At 42.2% G+C, this 22,899-nt stretch overlaps 1 protein-coding gene across 1 annotated transcript in view; it reads right to left on the minus strand.

Annotated features, from left to right (window-relative positions):
* LGR4 (leucine rich repeat containing G protein-coupled receptor 4) overlaps positions 1 to 22,645 on the minus strand; it is a 107,088-nt gene extending 84,443 nt beyond the window's left edge. The window contains exon 1 of the mRNA XM_009186405.4: positions 21,978 to 22,645. Coding sequence (XP_009184669.2) covers positions 21,978 to 22,162 — 185 coding nt within the window. The 5' untranslated portion in view covers positions 22,163 to 22,645. The remainder of the gene's footprint in view (positions 1 to 21,977) is intronic.
* Between the last annotated feature and the right edge of the window lie 254 nt (positions 22,646 to 22,899).

Consider the following 22,899-nt stretch of genomic DNA (forward strand, 5'->3'; position numbering starts at 1 on the left):
CAAGTCTGATACCCTGGGACAGAATAATGTCCAGTGGCAGGTTATGTAATGATCTATATACTACTTCCAGGATTACTATTTCTAGGTTATGTAAGGATCTATACTATTTCTAGGACTCCTTAAAAAAACACTTCTTAAAAATACTACAGTTTTTAGTATTCACAACTAAATGAATGGTACTTTTCAATACTTAAAACTAAAGTTTAAAGAGTCTACTTTTATTTTCAAAGTTGGCACAATTTTTCACTTAAAATAAGGTAATGTTAAATTTAAAGAGACTACCAGAGAACTGTTTAGGACCATTTAGTTAGGAACCATAACTTCAGACAAATGCTTCACACCACTACTTTAATGAAGAGTACCGACCAGACATCACTTAAGAACTGAGGCCTAAGTCACCATGTCAAAGGTACAAATTATGGTCCAAAGACAGCGCCAGGCACTGCTGAGCTTGGAATTGCTTACTGAGCAACCACGTTGTTTCAAACAAACTAAATGTTTTAAAGAGGCTAAAGGGCAGTGGAGGCAATTATTGGAAGGAAATTTCTCACTAGGCCAGAAAGGAATAATTAAGTCTTTGCATGCTAAATCACATCACTGGGGTTAACAATGAAGTAATCAAGTGTAAATGGTGACAAAGCCCATCTACAGGACTCATGAAAGGAAATTAAGGTTGTGGGTAATCTAGACTATTGTTGCTTAAATACCACAAAAATTAGTCCCTAAAACTTCATTCATTCATCCTCTGTTTAGATAACTGTGTGTGCTTTTAGTGGGAGGCAAGAAATTGGTTAATCCAGCAATTAAGGCAAATATACTGAATCATCAGAAGTAAAACACCATTCAGCTACTAATTCACAGGCAGAGATCCAAGGTCATTCCTCATACTACTTAGAGTGTACCAAGCACTCAGTAATGAAATACTTTCATAATAGGAGATCCATGTCCATTCCATTCAAAATTATGATTCAAACCATTTAAATTATAAACCTAATGCATAATTTGTATATTGTACTTTCTCTGCTTCAGAACATAAAAGAGAATTCACATACACACATACATAGCTGGGGGGAATGTGGGCATGAAGCTGGGGAGAAAAATGGACACCCACATAATCTTCCAACAATTGCTCAATAGCAAATTAAAACTGGTTATGCTCTCAGGGAGCAAAATAATGTTGATGTGAAAGTTAAAAGATCTAGATTGAGACTCTGGCTTTGCAACCCCAGGCTGTCATCTTGCCTCAGAGACTCAGTTTCCTCATCTTCTTTAAGGGGTAAGGCCATGACTACGACTTCTCAGGACTCTCAACAGATCTGGTATACTTGTTGTTGTTGTTTTTTAAATAAGACTCACCAGAAGTTGCAAAAATAGTACAGACAGTTCCTGCATGCCCTTCATACAGCTTTTCCCAATGGCAACATCTTACATAATCATAATATATTAGCTAAACCAGGAAATTTACTTTGATGCAACACTGCTAACACTACAGACCCTACTTAGATGGATTCATGTAACTATCACTACAATCATGATAAAGAACTGCTCCATCACTGCAAAGAAATGCCCTCCTGCAACACCTTTCTCTCGCATCATTTTCCTATCCCCAACCCTAGCAACCACTGCTCTGTTCTCCAACACTATAATTTTGTCATTTATAGTAAACCTGGAATCATACAGTATACAACTTTTTGAGTTTGGTTTTAATCATTCAGCCTTAATACCATTGAAAACTATCCATAGTCATGTGTATCAATAGTTTGTATTACTTTTGTATTTTTTTTGTACAGACAGGGATTTGCCCTGTTGCCCAGACTGTTCTCGAACTTCTGGGCTCAGGCTGTCTTCCCGCCTTGGCCCCCCAAAGTCCTGGGTTTACAGACATGAGCCTGTTGTATTGACATACCAATTTACTCTGCCACATTGATTTTAAACCTTTTTATGTTTTTTCTTTTTTCTTTTATTTTCTTTTTTAATGCTCCTACACGCACAGTGACTTTTATGTTTAATTAAGTTGTCACTATGGGGTAGGGAGACACTTTTTTTTTTTTTTTTTTTGAGATGGAGTCTAGCTCTGTCACCCAGGCTGGAGTGCAATGGTGCGATCTTGGCTCACCACAACCTCCACCTCCCGGGTTCAAGCCAATCTCCTGCCTTAGCCTCCCGAGTAGCTGGGATTACAGGCACCCACCACCACGCCCAGCTAATGTTTGTATTTTTAGTAGAGATGGGGTTTCACTGTGTTGGCCAGGCTGGTCTCGAACTCCCGACCTCATGATCTGCCCACCTTGGCCTCCCAAAGTGCTGGGATTACAAACGTGAGCCACCGCACCCGGCCAGGAGGAACTTTTTAAACTTTGTTTTGCCATTGCTTAAGATGGATTCATATTCTGATAGATACTGACTAATTATCTTAATATCTAAATTTCATTGCAGCCTTCCCTGACTACCCTACTTTAACAGCAAACCACCTTCATCTTGTTTTATTCTCCTTGACAGTATTTAATATTACCTGTTTTATATTCATTGTGCTTATTTACTGCCTACCAAAACTCCCCGCTCCACCCCCACACCAGGTAAGTTATAGCAGTGCAAGGATGGCGTCAGATATTGTTCAATTCTGTGTCCCCAGGACCAAAAACAGTCCCTAACACATCAGACACTTAATAAACAAATGTTGAACAAATTAATTTTTAAAGTTCCAACTTATTATCTCAGTAATTATTACTTAAAAGTTGAAAGAGTACTGATTCTGTAAACCAAAAATAAAATTCTAAGGGCCCCAACCTTCTGAATGGAACCCTCCTCTTGGCCAAAGGCATTCCAAAGTTAACCTGAAAAACTAGTTCAGACCATGATGGGAAGGGGAAGTTGGACATGCCTCATTATATCCTACATACACCTTTTTGGAATTCAGTAAGAGTCGACCAGCTGAGCATCAACACAGACCTGAAGACTTATACGAAACATTTATAATACAATCTATTCTCTTAGAAGCCTGCTACCTGGAGACTTCATCTGCATGATAAAACTTTGGTCTCCACAACCCTTATCATTGAAACCTGGACATTCCTTTCTCTTGATTCCAGGCATTTAGATAATAACTAAACTCTTTCAGCCAATTGCCAATCAGAAAATTTTTAAATCTAACTATAACCTGGAAGTTCCCTGGCTTCAAGTTGTCCCGCCTTTCCAGGTCAAACCCATGTACATCTTACAGGTATTGATTGATATATTACATCTCCCTAAAAAGTATAAAAGCAGCTGTACCCCAACCACATCTTCAAGACTGCCTGTGGCTGTGTCATGGGCAAGTCCTTAGCCTTGGCAAAATCAACTTTCTAAATTGACTGAGATCTGTCACAGATACTTTTGGGCTGACAATTCCATGAACCATTATACAAATATTTGTAGCTCTCAAAGAATAGTTTGAATAAATAAAATTATTGGCTGGGCATGGTGGTTCACGCCTGTAATCCCAGAACTTTGGGAGGCCAAGGCAGATAGATTGCCTGAGGTCAGGAGTTCAAGACCAGTCTGGCCAACATGGTGAAACCCCGTCTCTACTAAAAATACTAAAACTTAGCCTGATGTGGTGGCGTGCACCTGTAATCCCAGCTACTCAGGGGGCTGAGGCAGGGGAATTGCTTGAACCAGCGAGGTAGTGGTTGCAGTGAGCCGAGATCGTGCCACTGCACCCTAGCCTGGATGACAGAGCAAGACTCTGTCTCAAAAAAAAAAAGTAAAATTATTTGCATTAAACATTTTTATTTACCTCCACAAATTATCTCCAACATTTTCAACAAAGTACCGAGCCCATGGAAAACTGGGAAGACGAGGAAGACGCACAGGAAATTTTATATTGTCATCCAACAGACACAAGCCACAGCAACACAAGTCAAAAGTCTCACTAAACGTTAATATTAAATTAAATGTTAAAGATTAACACAGTCAAAGGACCATCTCTTCTGATAATGCTCTTCCACTTGCCTTGTTTGTCTTTCTTTCTTTTTTTTTTTTTTTTCAAGTCTCACTTTGTCGCCCAGGCTGGAGTGCAGGGACAACATCATAGTTCCCTGCAGCCTCAAATTCCTGGTCTCTAAGTGATCCTCCTGCCTCAGCCTTCTGAGTAGCTGAGACTACAAGTGTGTGCCACCATGCCAGGCTAATTTATTTTTTGTAGAGACGGGGTGTTTCATTTTTAACATACCCTGGAGCACTATAAATGTTTCTGGTCATGTCGTACAACTAAATGTAACTGAATTTCTCCCCCATTAAATGGGGAATTTGGGCCAGAGCAACTGCCAGCTCCTAACAGAAGTATACTGAGAAGGGAGAAAAGTCTAAAAACAAAAATCAACAGGAGAATTTGGTGTTACGATTTACGTGGCTGAAAAGTTTAGCAAATAATAACTACCATGTCTATAAACAAATATACGCCATTGGAAGAAATTGATTTTTTGCTTTCCCCATGGAACGACATAGCCTTTTTGATGGGTGGACCATAATACACAAGAGTTTTAGCTCCACTGCACTAGATGACTAGATCCTTTCCAAATCTACATTCTAAGGAGCTGAGAACACTTCAAGCACAGAACAAAACAAAACCTCTCCAGAATTAATTCCCCATCTACATAATGAGAAGTTTACGATACCTAAGACATGTACAATGGATGAACGCCTACATTTAGGAAGAGCACTGAAAGACACTGTTATACAACCCACTCAACCAAATAACCCTAGTCTATAAAAGCAAGATCCAACACCCTGCCTGCAAAACCTCTCATTACTAGTGGTAATAAGTCCTCACTTGCCATGGTTTTTCCATCTCTAAAATGGGGAGAATAATAACAGCATTGCTTTAGAGGCCTATTGGGAGGATTAAATAGATAATATGTGTTAAGCATTTCCCTTAGTACCTGGCACTCAATAACATTATTATGAGCATCTAAGTTAATAACAAGAGGATGGTGATGATATTATCTGAATGGCAGGACAGACTGGAGAGCTCTTCATGAGTAAGAATGCAACATAAGGGAAATGAGAAAGCAAAATGCTTCCAGGGGAAGAAGACAACCTTTAGAATCACCAAGCAAATGACTGTTTAGGATGAGGCTGGCTATTACCAGTACATTCAAAATTAAAACTGTGGCCACAGATTCAATCATGAATAGCCCTGCTGCTAAAGGAAAGAGCACACAGATCCAAATGGAAACCCATCAAGTCTGTAAAACATTAACAGCTTAATAAACATCAGCTCACACCATCAACACACACGGTATTTGAGTCAACGAAAGAGTACCAACTAAATTAATACCAAGTTGACTAAATGAATGCCTTGGGGGAAAAAAAGGCTCATGGGTGATTCACTTTTATGCTGACTTCCCTATAAAAACATCTTCAACAGGAGAGGCAGGAAATTCCAGTGAGTGAATGGGGGCAGCTATATGGAAACCATCATACTGCACATTTTGCTTTTTAATCGACTGCAAGGTTTTGGTTTAAAGCAGCATATTCAGAAATTTGCTTCTTTAGAAACAGAACAGTGAGTCCACTAACAGATCTGATCCTCATATACCATGTAAGTGAAGTTCATGCAAGAAAGAAAAAGCAAGTCAAAAAGCATATGACTGATACTTTCCAGACACACACAAAAAAACACTATTAACATGGGAAATGATGTGAAAGTTTTTAAACAAGTATGTATAAAAAGCAAAAAGACTAAGTTAGAGATACTTTTTAAAAGTTCTGCTACGAATAACAGATAACTTCATTTTACACAATAGATTTTGAATCTAAATCAAGTCATAGTCTCCCAGTGTATACAAACATACAGGTGTGTGTGTGCTTTTTGGATACACATTTTTTTCTGTTCTTTTTTTTTTTTTCCTGTAATAACCTGTAGCTTCTCACCATTTTGTTTCTCATTTCACCTTTTCCTCTTCTGATAAATTGTCAAACATCTAAGCAAACTACAGGGATGAACAAACTTAAATATGGAACACCTGAGCTTCACAAACTACCATCCACTAACTGTGGGATATTTGACCAAGTTACCTAATCCTTTTAAATCCCAGTTTGCTCAGTGACAAAATGGGAATCCTGCCATGGACCAAGATGGTTACTGTGGGAATTCCCATTAGCACATGTAAGATGCATAATAGGCCCTGCAATTCTTCATTAAATTTCCGTTTTTAAAAAAATCAGACATTCCAAATATGAATATATTAATAATTCAAACTTTTTTCACTGTAAGCAAAATGCTTCACGTTAGGGTAATTTCTACAGGAGTCTCTGGCGGGTATTATAGTAACTGCTAGGTATCATAAAGCAAGCTAAGAATTCTTTTAAAAGCAGACATTCTCAGTTTAGAAGAGTTTAAAGAACTTAAAAAAAGAAAGCAAACATTTAAACAAAATCAGTTTTTAACAGCTTTTGCTAATACTACACACCATGCTAACAATATATTGTGACTATAAGGAATTGGTGATAACAAACCTCACCACAGTCCAAGACATTAAAATTGAGATTTTCTTATAAACATACATTTAGCATATAACCCAGGATCTCACTCTAGTATTTACGCAAATGAAATAAAAACCTAAGTTCGTACAAAAACCTCTATGTGAATATTTACGGTAGCTTTATTTATAATTGCCAAAAATCTAGAAATAGGGCAAATGTCCCTCAACCGGCAAATGGAGAAACAAATTATAGTATATGTATACAATGGAACACTCCTTAGCAATGAAAATGAGTACTAGCCAGGCACAGTGGCTCACACCTGTAATCCCAGCACTTCGGGAGCCAGGGCAGGAGGCTCATTTGAGGCCAGGAGTTCAAGACTAGTCTGGGAAAAACAGCAAGACCCCATCTCTGCAAAAAAATAAAAAAATCAGGCGGGCATGGTGGCACATGCCTGTAGTCCCAACTATTTGGATGGCTGAGGTAGGAGGACTGCTTGAGCCCAGGAGTTAGAGGCTGCAGTGAGCTGTGATCATGCTACCGTGCTCCAGCTTGGGCAACAAAGCAAGTCCCTATCTCAAAAAGAAAAAGAAGAAAAAGAAAAGAAAGTGAGTATTACATATTAATATATGTAACAACATGTTACAATCTCAAATGCAGTACAGTGAGTAAAAGAGGCCAGACACAAAAGGCTACATTGTTCTATTACATTTTTATGGCATCCTAATAAAGGCAAAACTACATAAAGTGAGGAAACCAAGGTAGAAAACAGTTCAGCAGTTGTCAGAGGTTGGAGGTGAAGAGAGGAGATAACTACAGAGAGGCCTGGAAATTCAGCTAGTGAAGAAATGCTCTATATATTCACAGTGACTGTGGTCATATGACTGTATACATTTTGAAACTCACAGAACTGAACACTAAAAAGGAGGCATTTTAAAATTGAGGAGCTTGGGGAAGTTTTCTCTATGAATTCACAGTTTTGTTTTTTTAATTTTTTTTTTTTTTTTTTGAGATGGAATTTCGCTCTTTTTACCCAGGCTGGAATGCAACGGCACGATCTCAGCTCACTACAACCTCTGCCTCCTGGGTTCAAGCAATTCTCCTGTCTCAGCCTCCAAGTAGCTAGGACTATAGGCGCCTGCCACTATGCCTGGCTAATTTTTGTGTTTTTAGTAGAGATGGGGTTTCACCATGTTGGCCAGGCTGGTCTCAAACTCCTGATGTCAGGTGATCCACCCACCGCGGCCTCCCAAAGTGCTGGGACTACAAGTGTGAGCTACCATGCCAGGCCTTTAATTTATAGTTTTGAAAGTCAAGGAAGCGGTCAAAGTAAGGAAGATGGAACATCTAAGATTAACCATTTATTTTAGGATAAAAATACGGAGGCAATAAATAAAAAGGGAACCACAGATTCGTTTATGAAGAACCATAAAACAGAAACTTTTAAAAATTTAACCTTAAAAGAGCCAATAAATTTAAAGGAAATCTATCATAATCAAGAATTACAAAAGGAATCACTCTTATGAGAAAACGTGAAGGCCAATAATTTCTATTAGCACATTGTTATTCAGCTTATGTTCAGTAATGATACCAAGAACCATCAGAAATAACTTCTAGAAGAGATGTCTATATAAATTTAAATATTTGGCTATATCAGGGATAAAATAATCAATGGGAGCTCACTGCCTTTTTTTTTTTTTTTTTTTTTTTGAGACGGAGTCTCACTCTGTCACCCAGGCTGGAGTGCAGTGGCCGGATCTCAGCTCACTGCAAGCTCCGCCTCCTGGGTTCACGCCATTCTCCTGCCTCAGCCTCCCGAGTAGCTGGGACTACAGGCGCCTGCCACCTCGCCCGGCTAAGTTTTTGTATTTTTAGTAGAGACGGGGTTTCACTGTGTTAGCCAGGATGGTCTCGATCTCCTGACCTCGTGATCCGCCCGTCTCGGCCTCCCAAAGTGCTGGGATTACAGCTCACTGCCTTTTAGATAAATCATCAACTTCTGTCAAAACCAGTCAACATGTCTGAAAAACAATGAAACTAGAAATTCAGGCTGGAGTAACTTGAGGGTTGGGAAGGACCCTGATGAAATGGATGTCATTACTTCCTCTGCCAAAATCATAAATCTTCTTATCCTTGGATGTCACAGCGGGGGTTTTTTCCTACTTCTGGAATGCCACCTCAGCCAGGATGGTGTGAAGGGCAAATTCTTTTTTTTTTTTTTTTTTTTTTTTGAGACAGTCTTGCTGTCATGCTGGCTAGAGTGCACTGGCGCGATCTCGGCTCACTGCAACCTCCACCTCCTGGGTTCAAGTGATTCTCCTGCCTCATCCTCCCAAATAGCTGGGATTACAGGCACTCACCACCACACCCACCAAATTTTTGTATTTTTAGTAGAGACAGGGTTTCACTATCTTGGCCAGGCTGGTCTCAAACTCCGGATCTCATGATCCACCCACCTCGGCCTCCCAAAGTACTGAGATTACAGGCATGAGCCACAGTGCCTGGCTGGCAAATTCTTTTAACACAGAATAAGTGCTGAGAGGCTGAGCGCAATGGCTCACTCCTGTAATCCCAGTACTTTGAGAGGCCGAGGCAGGTGGATTACCTGAGGTCAGGAGTTTGAGACCAGCGGGGCCAACATAGTGAAACCCCGTCTCTACTAAAAAAAATAAAAATCAGCCAAGCGTGGTGACATGTGCCTGTGGTCCCAGCTACTCGAGAGGCTGAAGCACGAGAATCACTTGAACTGGGAGGCAGAGGCTGCAGTGAGCCGAGATGGTGCCACTATGCTTAAGCCTGGGCAACAGAACAAGACTCCGTCTCAAACAAAAGAATAAGAGCTGAGAAAGACAGGAATTAACTTACTCTTCAATTTCATGTTCTTGACCATCTCCTATCACACCTGCTGATGAGCCTCAATACTATAGATTTAGATGCCACAGACAAAAGTCCTCAATGCTAGCTGAGCTGAAATCGAGCCCCCAAGTAGAAGGCTAGTACTATATGCAACAGAAACTTTTAAAGGTCATTGCAGCAGTGTTTGGCTAGCAGGACAATGATCAATTGATCTCTTTCTGTGGACTGACAAGAAGATAAACATAAAGGCAGGCAGTCTTCAAGGTCTATCCTACTGGGAATTCAAGCATCTGTGATCCCAACACACACCACATATCAAATGTGGGAGAGCAATACCCAAATGCCCTTTGGTGAAATACATGATTAGGTAGAAAACCCATTATGGAAGCAGGCCATCCTAAGTTAATTCAAATTGATATTAGAAATTGATTTATCCAAAACAAGGGATTTTCTTTCCACAGAATATAATGAGGCTCTGGAAAACACAGTTTGATTACTAACAGCAGAGCCTGTGGTTTGTGCACAGATTTGCCAACCTACCATAAAGTACAAAGCATTCTGCTGCATGCCCTCACAGCCCCAGACTCTGTGTGTGAAGGATAGGAATGAAATATTCCATATGTTTTCTTTGTCAGTGACAAGGCTATTGAAAGCAAGGCCACGGTAGTCTCCCTGCTGAGGGACTGGGTCAAGCTATTCATGTGTAACCAGGCAGATGTCAAGATGGTAATGGGAAAAACATCTCAAACATTTTTTTTTTTTTTTTTTTTTTTTTTTAAGAAAGAGACCCAGGGTAGAAAATGCACAACTGTATTTGAAACACTCAGCCAATCTAAATAGGTTGTGAGTGCTACTGCATATGTTAGCTACTATTCTGGCTTTATAATTCATGTTCAAATCAGGTCTGAATCAAAACTCAGAAAAGTTTTTAAAGTTTCTGAGAAAGATTTAACTGTGCTTAAGAATGTCAGATAACTTTTTAAAAATATGTAATACTTTAAAGAAAGGATTTTAGTTTTAAATTTACTTTTAAGATAATAAGCTTTTCTTTAGCCACAAAACCAAGCATTAATTGCAAATGTAAAAAAAAAAAAAATAGGAGCACGCTGGCTCACACCTGTAAACCCAGCACTTTCAGAGGCTGAGGCAAGAGGATCGTTTGAGGCCAGGAGTTCGAGGCCAACCTGGACAGCAAAATGAGAACCTATCTCCATAAATTAAAAAAATAAAAATAAAAAACACACAGGTATCCAATAACCAGTAAAATCGTAAAAGAAATACTTTCAAAATACTTAAAAAGTTCTTTTGTAATCTGCATATTTCTAGAACAAACTGATGTGAAAAATAAGAATGCAGCCAAATTGTCCATGATAAGTAAATCTTACCCATCTTCTACATCAAGCTTGTCCAACCCACAGTCCACAGGCCACATGCAGCCTAGGACAGCTTTGAATGCAGCACAATACAAATTCATAAACTTTCTAAAAACATTATGAGATTTTTCTGCACTTTTTTTTTTTTTTTTTAGCTCATCAACTATCGTTACTGTTAGTATATTTTATGTGTGGCCAAAGACAATTTTTCTTCCAGTGTGGCCCAGGGAAGCCAAAAGATTGGACACTCGTGCTCCTTATGTCCACATGGAAAGAAAGAAAGTGATCTGAAAAACTACAGTGGGCTCTCATTGGCATGAAGGTTCCCAAAGACTGAGTTAGGATTTTTTTTTTTTTTTTTTGAGATAGAATCTCACTCTGTCGTCCGGACTGGATCTTGGCTCACTGCAACCTCCGCCTCCCGGATTCAGGCAATTCTCCTGCCTCAGTCTCCCAAGTAGCTGGGACTACAGGCGCCCGTTGCCATGCCAAGCTAACTTCTTTTTTGTATTTTTAGTAGAGACAGGGTTTCACCACATTGGCCTGGCTGGTCTTGAACGCCTGACCTCAGGTAATCTACCCGCCTTGGCTCCCAAAGTGCTGGGATTACAGGCGTGAACCACCGTCCCCAGCCACTGAGTTAGGATTTTTAATGAAAGTCCTCATTGTCAAAAAGTCTGGAAGTAGAAAGTCAGTATCTACAGATCACATTGACACTGTCTTTAAAGGATGGGCTATCACACACCCATTTGCTCTGAAGAGAAACCCTACATTCGCCTGTTAGGACAGCACTTTTTTTTTTTTTTTTTTTTTTTTGAGACGGAGTTTCGCGCTGTGTCACCCAGGCTGGAGTGCAGTGGCTGGATCTCAGCTCACTGCAAGCTCCGCCTCCCAGGTTCACGCCATTCTCCTGCCTCAGCCTCCCAGTAGCTGGGACTACAGGCGCCCGCCACCACGCCCGGCTAGTTTTTTGTATTTTTAGTAGAGACGGGGTTTCACCATGTTAGCCAGGATGGTCTCCATCTCCTAACCTCGTGATCCACCCGTCTCGGCCTCCCAAAGTGCTGGGATTACAGGCTTGAGCCACCGCGCCCGGCACTTGACCAGCCATCTCAGGAAAGCAGCAACAAGTCACAGAGACCCAGGCAAAAAATGTAAGATTTCCCTTGAGCTCCCTCCTCCAGATAAACCGTATCTCTCCTCCATAAGGCTTTCTTGTTAGAGGGAAGTGGCACCATCTACAAGAAGGTATCTTTATAAAATCAGATGTACTACTGTTTCTCTAACAGGGTCTTTATGGATTTTTGCACGAAAAATCTACCAGATGAGTAGCCTTTTTCCATTAGCACAGTGGCTCACCTGTGAAGTCTATGGGCTTTGAACCTGATATATATTCAAAGAACCAAAGAAACAGGGTTAGAATTTTAAGTCACTGTTATAACACACACACACAACGGCTTAGTCACTCCCACAAGAAATGACAACAAATTGAGTTTTCACTCGGTGTCACTCAAAAAAGTCATGCTGCGGCCAGGTGCGGTTGCTCACGCCTGTAATCCCAGCACTTTGGGAGGCCGAGATGGGCGGATCACGAGGTGAAGAGATCGAGACCATCCTGGCTAACATGGTGAAACCCCGTCTCTACTAAAAATACAAAAAATTAGCTGGGCGCGGTGGCGGGCGCCTGTAGTCCCAGCTACTCGGGAGGCTGAGGCAGGAGAACGGTGTAAAACCCGGGAGGTGGAGCTTGCAGTGAGCCAAGATGGCGCCACTGCACTCCAGCCGGGCGACTGAGCAAGACTCTGTCTCAAAAAAAAAAAAGTCATGCTGAAGCGTTTCCTTGGTGCAACCCTAAAGATAATGCAAGCTCCCTCTTCTTGCACAAGGGAAATGCTAAGTCCAAAGTGGTTAAGTGATTTGCCCAAGCTGTACAATGCCTTTCTGAACTCAGAGGTGTTCATGTCCTGTGTCAGACTCCTCAAAAAAAAAAAAAAAAGAAAGAAAGAAAGAAAAGAAAAAAGGAAAAAAAACCATTTTGGAAAATCTATTCATAAAAATACGCCTATAAAAGAAGCCTGAGGGCCTGGCACAGTGGCTCACACCTGTAATCCCAGCATTTTGGGAGGCCAAGGCAGTCAGATCACTTGAGCCCAGGAGTTGGAGACCAGCCTGGGCAACATGGTGAGACCCTGTCTCTAAAAAAGGAAAAAAAAAAACAAAACTTAGCCAGGCAAGGTGGCGCTCACCTGTAGTCCCAGCTACTTCGGAGACTGAGGTACGAGGATGCCCTTAGCCTGGGAGGTCAAGGCTGCAGTGAGCCGTGATTGCACCACTGCACTTCAGCCTGGGTGACACAGTGAGAGCCTGTCTCAAAAATAAAAAGAATGGGGAGTTGATAGTAACTTAAAAAGCTAGATGACATGACCATGGACTCAAAATGAACTTGGAGAATGGAAGGCCAACCAGAAAATTTTTCTTTGTAGAAAAACATTAAGATGTTTAAAAATTAATCAAATGAAATAAATAGCAGAAATAGCAGAGAAGGGATGAAAACCGAGATTATGATAAACTGCTAAATATCAGTTAATAAACCTATAATGTAGAATATTTAAAACATGCCGCTTGGCTGGGCGCAGTGGCTCACACCTGTAATCCCAGCACTTTGGGAGGCTGAGGCGGGCAGATCACCTGAGCTCAGGAGTTCGAGAGCAGCCTGGCCAACATGGTGAAACCCTGTCTCTACTAAAAATACAAAAACCAGTCAAGTGTGGTAGCAGGTGCCTGTAATCCCAGCTACTTGGGAGGCTGAGGCTGGAGAATCACTTAAACCCAGGAGGCGGAGGTTGCAGTGAACTGAGATCGTGCCACTGCACTCCAGCCTGGGCAACAAGAATGAAACTCCACCTCAAAACAAAACAAAACAAAAACAGGACAGAAAGATATTTGAAATGTATTAAATTCATTTAATATTCCCTTCTCGTGAACTCAGATTAAATTATGTAAGAATTCTGTGTACACTTCAACTTGTGTGAGAGAAGGAGATCCTGAAGGGCAACTAAAGAGCAATTATCACATTTAAAATATGCAAAGACTGGATTAATTTAGTATCTAAAACAGAAGGCTGAAGAGCACATGAACAGTTTCCACGAACTGAAATCTGAAGGTCCACAGTTAACATATCTGCTTTCTCTCCCCTACTACAGAAAAGAGTTGATAGGCTAGCCTAAGAGTTCCTGTTAAGTTACTCAAGAGTGTTCTCTCCTTCTCTGGAGAATTATTCTGCAAAAATCCAGCTCTCTGAGATGGTTTGCACACAGAAGAAGGCTGATAATCTAGAATGGAGTGGCAACCATTAGTTTCCTCTCTCCTGAAAATATCTGGTCTGCCAAGCCCTTCATATATGACCCTTATGGTTTCTTCAAGGGCTTCTAAACATAAAGCTGATCCCTTACGGAAATGGGAAAAACCAGGAAGTTAGCCATGGTATAGCCCACGCCTTACTCCCTAGAGTTTCAGAGAAGAGATCGCCAGTTTGCAAACACACCTCCCATTCAGCAACTTCAAAACCAGACACTTGAAGAGTGAGAATTATAAAATTCATCACCCCTCACATGAAAACAGCTCTAATAAAGCTCTTTAGGGGAGTTTTGATGTCACCACTTGTACTAAATGACTCTGCTGTTTACACTAAGAGCTACACAAGGAACCTCAAAGCCTGAGGGGAGTGGAGAAGTGCGACCTGAAGCAATCCCAGGCACATTCCTTAGCTATGCCTATTACAGCTCCAAGGTAAGGAGCTATCTCCCTGCCAAATTTATGTCACTCTTCTTGGGAAGAAAAATTTCCCCAAATAGAACTTTAAAAATATAAGGGGATAGAGAGAATCTAACTTGTTATTTTTTCTGGATATCGGGTTCTACATCCTGATTCAAATACCAAAAATACTTTGCTGCCAGGGTACAATGAGATTTTCACTCTTTCAAGGGTCAATTTTGTTTTTAAAACTTTGAAAGAAAAAAAAAACTACATTCTCTTAGTGCAAATCTAGAAAATACAACCAGCTAAAGGGGTTTACATGGCCTTTTAAAAAGGCTTATCTTGATTCAGAATACTTAATTACAAATTAAATATAAAGAATAAAGAACCACTAAATGTCTTGTAACATATTAAATATGCTTCCTCTGCACATTTTCTCACTAGCACAAACAGCAGGCCAGCCTGGGATCTAAACGTATACCCAATCTTGGCCCAGCTGCCTCCCAAAATATCTATGGTTTACATTTCCTTACAAGGATATGCTTATATACTTATGAACCAACATGTTGCCACAGGAGGGTGGTTCAATGCCTTACCCATAAGATCTTTAATGACAGAAAGCTAAGAAGTATATATTTTTTAAATATTCATTTCTGGGACCTGGACTATTACAAGGGTATTACTGAACCTCGGTCACTTGCATCTAAAATAAGAGGTGCATAATGCCAAATCTTGTGGTTGGGGAAAGACCAGGCTGGTGAGCTTTTTTGACAATTAAAATATGTAATGGTATAAAAAACACATTTTAGAGATTAAAATCAACCAACCCAATTATTCAGGGTTTTAATTGCCTGGACACGACACAGAATATTTTAGTATGCTTTAAAAATCTTGCTAAAAATAGCTCAGCCATACACAAAGTTTAATAACAAATATTTGTCTATGTGTGAGTGAACTGAGAGTATACTACCACACAATTACATCTTGCAATTTAAAAGAGGTGTTTGAATACTAACTTGTTAGTCTTTGGAAAATTGAGAAGTTATTAACTGTACATGAGCTAAAAATCACGATCTGTCTCATGCTAAGACTGATTTCTAAACTCAATTTTTAACTCACCCAATTGTAGACAATAGAGTTGACACCTAGCATACAGTGTGACCATCAGGTGCTGAAAGGCACAAAAGAAATGTCAAGAGAGGCAGACAAATTAGCCATTGTGTAAGAGTACTGATTTGCTAAATGTCCTAGATTTTTTTTTTTTTCACTGACAGGATTTACAATTACAGCATTTTATCATCTTCAATCAAGCTTTTAAAAAACCACACTTCACCGAACAAAGTTGGGGAAAAAAAGAAAAAAGTCATCCATATTCTTTTATATATAGGAAAACAAGCTTTAACCTTGCCAACAACTTGAAGGCCGCACAGGATGGTTAAATAGCAAGCTGGGTAACATATTTCTCAATCCAAAACCTTGAGATCAAGTTTAAAACATTAAAAGAGCAAAGCTGTCTTATAAAGAATACTCTAAGTTACATTACTTTTATTTTTCAGAGTTAAAGGCACATTTTGCAGGGTTTTAACTTTTAACCCAAGTATATCAACAAATACTGTACTGTTAAAGATAGTTATCATTTTTTAATAGAGAAAAGGTGGGAGACAGTCTTAAAAATATTTCCATGAATTACTAAACGATTCTTACAACTTTACTTAATATTCTACTCAGATTCACAGAAATTCAAAGCAAAGAGAGAGGCGTTAGCCATCATCTAGTCAAATGTCCATTATTTATTGATTAGAAGAATGAGAATAAAAGGCACCATCAAGGAGACCAGAAACTAAACTCCAAACTTGCAAGCTGCCAGTACTTTCCATTATTATAAAGATGACTAAAATAAGAAGCTGACAGATAGACTTGACAGAGACAGAGGCCAAGAATATGCCTAAACTTGCCTGGATCCACCTACTAATACAGAACTTTGATCTTTCCTAAGAGATTAAGTTGTCAAATGTTACCTTACAATCCTAATGTTAAGAGCCAAGGGCCTGGACATTAAAAATCACTTATGATACCATAACCGGCACAGCATTTAGTTTGACTGGAAATTATAAAACATTATTGGTTACTATAAGCCTTAAGGACCCCTAAGTGAGGGAATTACTGGTTCATGTCTCTCTCTTTTTTTTTTTTTCTTGAGAGGAGTCTCGCTCTGTTGCCTAGGCTGGAGTGCAGTGGCACAATCTCGGTTCACTGCAACCTCTGCCTCCTGGGTTCAAGAGATTCTCCTGCCTCAGCCTCCCAAGTAGCTGGGACCACAGGCGTGCACCACCATGCCTAGCTAACTTTTAAAATTTTAAGTAGACACGGGTTTCACCATGTTGGCCAGGCTGGTCTTGAACTCCTGACTTCAAGGGATCTACACACTTTGGCCTCCCAAAGTGTTGGGATTACAGGCGTGAGCCACCACACCTGGCCTCAAGTCTTAAGAATTGCTCAGGTCATATCCAGTACACTTTTGCCTGTGAGGCATGAGTTCCCCATTCAGTGGAAATGTTTCAGGTGAACTGGACAACTGGAGGAGTCTCCTGGGTAGGTGAGACAGTCTACAATTTAGACACCTATATTTCATTTAAGACAATACAGAGGACCCAAAGAATGTATAAACATCAAATTAAGGCCGGGCATGATGGCTCATACCTGTAATCCCAGCACTTTGGGAGGCTGAGGCCGGTGGATCACAAGGTCAGGAATTCAAGACCAGCCTGGTCAAGATGGTAAAACCCCGACTCTACTAAAGACACAAAAAAATTAGCCAGGTGTGGTGGCAGGTGCCTGTAATCCCAGCTACTTGGGAGGCTGAGGCAGAGAATTGCTTGAACCTGGGAGGCGGAGGTTGCAGTGAGCCGAGGTCGTGCCACTGCACTCCAGCCTGGTCAACAGAGCAAGAGTCCATCTCAAAAAATTAATTAATTAAATTAAATAGAGAACAACAACAAAAAAACTTTTGGCAGTGAGAGTTGTTGGCTTGTTTTACAGATGAGGAAAATAAGGTCCTGAAGGGTTAAGCATGTGATTCATTCAAGGTCACTCCTGTGAATTATTGACAGATCTGGAACCCAGCTCTCCCTATGCCTGGCAGAATATTTTTTCCTCGCTTATATTTAAAGAGAATCCATGGTTCACTAGTTCAGAAAATAAAGGACCTATACTTAAAGATATTCATACATCGTTCTTGTTTTGAACAAAGTTCACTTGTATATAAATAAACTAACGCATCTCTAGAAAGACACACAACACAAACTAAGCCAACAATTGATTTCTGTAATTCAGAAATCAAAAGATGACAAAACTCTACCATCAATAAATATAAACATGTAGCCACTGATTACTAACCAGACCTGCCAGAGAATATACAGTAGATATCAGAAAATATGTTAAAAAAATACTTTCAAATGGTATTAGTAAAAGAAGAAAGGTGCTTGGAATAGTGAAAAAAAAAAAAATACACCTTAGGGAAGAATCTGAGATGATCTTTCCAAAAGGAGATTCTTTAAAAACACTCTAAAGCCCTTCAGGTAACTCAATTCTATATAAAAAGCTGGACAACCTGCTCATGTACAGGATACATACTGTGAAGGTTTGAGAGATTATGACTAATTATATGGAAGTGAAGATGTTGAGTAACTTTTTGTACAGTATCCAAATTACTGAAACAGAGTGATTTTCTTTTCCAAGTGTTAAGCCTACCCACAGGAAACAACCAAGGCTATTCTACCCTAGCAGAGTGCCTTAGCTAGTCATGCATTCTGCAACAAGTCTCCATGGCAAATTTCCTAACACACACTTCTAAACACAAAGAACTCCTCCAAGTAATAAACAGGTTCGTGTGAGTTCAACTAAAAGGATATTCTGCTACTCCTGGGATACTTTTATGAGAGGATCATAACCTTATTGTCACCTTGCCATCCTAAAATTGCATAAAAAATATAAAGTCATAAAACTTCTGGAAGTAAGCAGCAGCCTTAGAGGTGATCAAGTGAATCCAATTGCTTCACTTTTCAGATAAGGAAATTGTCAGTGAATTGCTTCATTTTTCAGATGAGGAAATTGTCACGAAAAAAAAAAGAAAAAAAAGTGAATGACTTGCCCAAGGCCATACAATTATTCAGTGGCGTAGTAAGGCTGTGATCAAGTACTCAGGTCCACCACTTTCTTCACGAGGTCACAGAAATAGCCTTGCTAATCTTAAAACTATATGCCAAACATAACCTAGGACGTGCAAATTTGTGCTCAAGGTCTACGTTTCTCAAACACCATAGCAATAACACACAAATGAGAGGACTCACATACACATTCCCCTCCCCATGACTTCATCTCTTTCTCCCAATCTTGGAATGTAGGTGATTGAGTTATTACCACAAATACGGTAATAACCTTGAATCCTTCTGATTAAACTTTGGAATTTTAATATTAGTAAGATTACGGCCTTGAACACTCTTCAGGGTGAATTGTGACAGGTCAGTCCATTGTGACACAAGATTGAACACTGTCGTTCAAAAACATAAATAGTCACTACAGGTGCAGCAAATGGTGTGAACACAGGAATCCCATTCACAGTACTGAGGATTACATTTGATGCTGTCCCCAGACTCCGGTAAAGCAGCTTTCACCAGGAAATAGACACTGTTAGACTGAACAAGTTTCAACGAGCCTCAAGGAGAAGAAGCAGGTATTCTCTCTCTGGGACCTTCTCAAATCTGGACAAAAGGCTAAGTGCTGAGAATGTTGCATCTGAAAATCCCCTGTAGGAATGGTGTCTGAATTCCATGCCATGGTTCTGCTCTCAGTGTGGCCTTGCATCCTTATTTATTCACTCCAGCATTTTTAAGTGCCTCCTATATACCAGGCTCTGGGGACCCCAAGTTGAGTAAAATAAAATCACTGCTCTGTCAGTCCCAGGATCTCTAAAGTGGAATGCACCCTCCACCCCTGTCCCCAGGGGAGGTGAAAGCACTACTCCAGGACAAGCCATTGAGCAATGAGAAGAAAATGAAGAACTCTGATTAGTAATTATAGTCTCATCTTTTTAACTTCTACTTTCATGATTGTAATTTTCTGTATAACTACAGAGGTTTTTGGTTCACATGCTCCAGAAATTAAGAATAGGTGAACAAACGCTTAGAGACCACGGAACTAGTCTCCTGATGTGTAACTGTAGCTAAGTAAAGCTGCGATGGGAGAACAGACTGGAAGTACTTGGAAAAAGACCCTAGCTGATCACAACATGTCCTATATACGATCGACTGGAGTGTGCAGACCTGCAGCACTGGCCTCGCTTCATACATGGCTTTTGAGAATCACTGAATGAGCTAGTGTCCCCATGAGTAAAACGCAAATATGCTGCTCTTGAAAACCCTTTTAGAGAGGGTGGTTATATATATTTTTGAGGGTGAAATGAGTAGTAGGGAGAAATAAGGAGTCACCAGAATGTATGATCACTCTACCTATGGGTCACAAATCTAAGAAAATAAAACACATTTTCACACCACCAAAGCTCAGAAAGTGCTAAAATAATGCTAGTTTAGGCACTCCAATTTAGACTGGTACCAATTATTTTTGTTTCCTAAGCCATGAACACTAACTTAATCTAAGGCCCAAAGTTGAAGATACAGCATTTCACTACCTTCAGTGAGTTCTACCAGAAGATGCTTTGGAGAGAGGAGTATGTTCCCATAAAAATGTGATTATTTCTTTGTGGTTTTAGATACTAATGTAAAACAGCCCTTTTCCTTATAGGACAAGTCTACTCACTAAAATGTGAGGAATCTGCTAAACAAGGTCTTTACAACTAGTCAAAATAGTAAAATCATGCTTTTCTGTTCTATGCAGAGCCTTGCAAGAGGTTCAGGTAGAGGGACCTTTCTTTCTGCACAAATTCCCTAAACGTTTGTAGAGAACTTGGGGAAAAATTAGCCCCATTTCCTCTCCACAGGTCTTCTTTCTCTTGATTCAATTCATTCCTGCTCAAATTTTCCCACTTAATGTAGCTTTGTGAACAAAATGCTCTTCACCGCAAAGTTAACTTTTGTTTTTTAATATAAGTTAAACTTCACTATACTGAAAAAAAAAAAAAAGACCTCAAATACATAAGTAAAACTAACCTGAGACAGGAAAAATAACAAATGGGGAGGGGAAGGCTGAGGGTGAAAGAATGAAACAGGTTCCCAGACAACAGGCCTCGATGCTCACTAAAAGTCCATTCTGAGAGGGCAGGGAGAACACCTTTGCCACCACCGACCTGGAAATACAGCAATGCTCCTGCCTGCATAAAGATTTCTTCACAGGGTCCTTTAAAACTTTCTGTTTCTAAGAGGTCCCTTCCACAATAGGTAAAAGGAAATTCCGTCTACCCTCGGGCCCCTCAGGATCCCTTCCTCTCTCACACGTTTCTTTGACTCCTCCTGATTTAAGCATTCAGCTGGCCACGCAACATAAGCAGCAATAAGAACACGCAAGCCCTGCCCTCAGTCAACCTCTTCCTCCTCTATCCGTGGCCTTTGCTACCACCTCACAACCTAGTTCAGATTCCTCTTCTTTTCTCAAGGGAACATCTAAAGCTCTCAAGTCCCCGTTTGAACAGGGAGATTTTGGAAGCCTGAAACATTTGAGTGTCTCTCGATCTCAGACAGCTCAAAAGAAAAGATCTGTTGGCTGCGTGAAGGTGCATTAGAAACCGGCTGCTACCTTGCAGCCTGGGTTGAGCATATGCTCCGGAACTTGCTTCTCTTCCAACATCCTGCACCTCAAGTCAGCATTCCTTCTTTAAAAGACCGTGTTGGGTAACATCATGTCCACCAAGAGAACCCTGTAATTCTCCCTTGTTTTCTCGGATTCCCCTGCGTGCTGCAGAAGCCTGGGCGTTAGAGGGCTAGTCCCGAGTGGAACTGGGGGGAAGTAGGTGCCAGGACGCACTACCGGGATGGGGCCAAATTGGAAGGAGATTCGCCCTGACTGAGGTACAGGTGTTTCTTCTCCCCACATGCTGGAACCCAGGAGGCTCCAGGTGCTTCCCCACGAGACGTGCCTCAGTCTGCAGACTGAGGCCAAGTTCTCGGCGCCCTCAGCCCCGCCAGTGGCGGAACTCCTGCTAGCTGAGCGAGGGCCCGCAAGAGAAGGGAAGGTCGCGTGGACAGGCTGTCCGGGGCAAGCGTGTTTAGATTCCTTCCTCCTCCTTGGCCCCAGATGCCCTTGTGAGTTGGGGGTGTGCGCGGTGGGGTGGGAGGGTGCTTGTGCCCAAAAAGTCTGGGAACGAAAGCTACTGCTGGCTCGACCATGGACTGGCAAAGTGCGGAAAGCCCGTGGCGCAGGAGTGGGTGCCAGTCAGCCCGCACGCAGGTGACCGGCGGACCCCCTTCCCAGGCCCGGGCGGCGGCGGGGCGGGGTGGGGTGGGACTGACCCCTGGCTCCGCCCCGCGGCGCCCCCCGCTGGGCCCCCTCCCCCGCGTCCCCGCCGCCCGCACTCACAGCGCTTGGGTGAAGGCGCTGAGCCCCTCGGGCACGGCCGTCAGCGCCTTCCCGGAGCAGTCCACCCGACGGTCGCCGTCGCAGCTGCAGGGCGCCGCGCAGAGAGGCGGCGCCGCGCCGCTGGGCCCGGCCGAGCCGAGCAGCCCCAGGGCGAGGAAGCAGAGCAGCCCCAGCGGGCCCGGCATTGCTGCGGCCGCCTCCGGCGCCGGCCTCTCCCGCGGCGCCGCTTGCTCCGCTGCCCTCCGACGCCCCCCTCCTCCCCTGGGCAGCCGGCCTGCGGGCTGGGGCAGGGGTCTCTTCCTCGGCGGTCCGCGCGGGCTCGGCCCCTTCAGCAGTCCGCCGCAGCCGCGCAGGGACGCGGAGCTCCGGAGTTTCGCCCTTCCCGCTGCTCCATGGACGCGCAGAGGCAGCCCCGCTCCTCCGGCGGCTCAGGCCAGCAGGGCCGGCCCGGCGCAGCGGCGGGGGCCGCACTCTGCCATCGCACCCGCCTCCCTGTCCCCGGCCTCCCAATGCAGCGGCTCTTCAAGGTTGCAGAGCGCAGCCTTCAGCCATGCCGGCCACTCGCCCCAGCCCCCGCCGCGGCTCTCGCACAAACGCCCAGACTCTGGCTCGCTCTCTCCCCGCCGCGGATCAATCTCTTCCCGTCCTTTTCCCTTCTAGGGTTGCACGCTCTGGTTCCCAAGCCCCCGGCCGCTGGCTTATGCAAATCACTTAGGTACATGCAAAACTACCCCTTCTCCCGGAGCGCCATTGGCCCGGGGAGGTCTCGAGCTCATTAGTATGCAGAGAAGAGAGCCGCCATTGGCCAAGAGTAGGACCAGAGGGGCGTGTTTTTCGGGTGTGAGTGACAAGGTGGTGGTGGTGGTGGTGGTGGTGGTGGTTCAAGGCAAAATCCCTGACTTGGCTGGATTTGTGTGGCAGG

The sequence above is a fragment of the Papio anubis genome, chromosome 12, assembly GCF_008728515.1.
Source record: "Papio anubis isolate 15944 chromosome 12, Panubis1.0, whole genome shotgun sequence".
Lineage (NCBI taxonomy): Eukaryota > Metazoa > Chordata > Mammalia > Primates > Cercopithecidae > Papio > Papio anubis.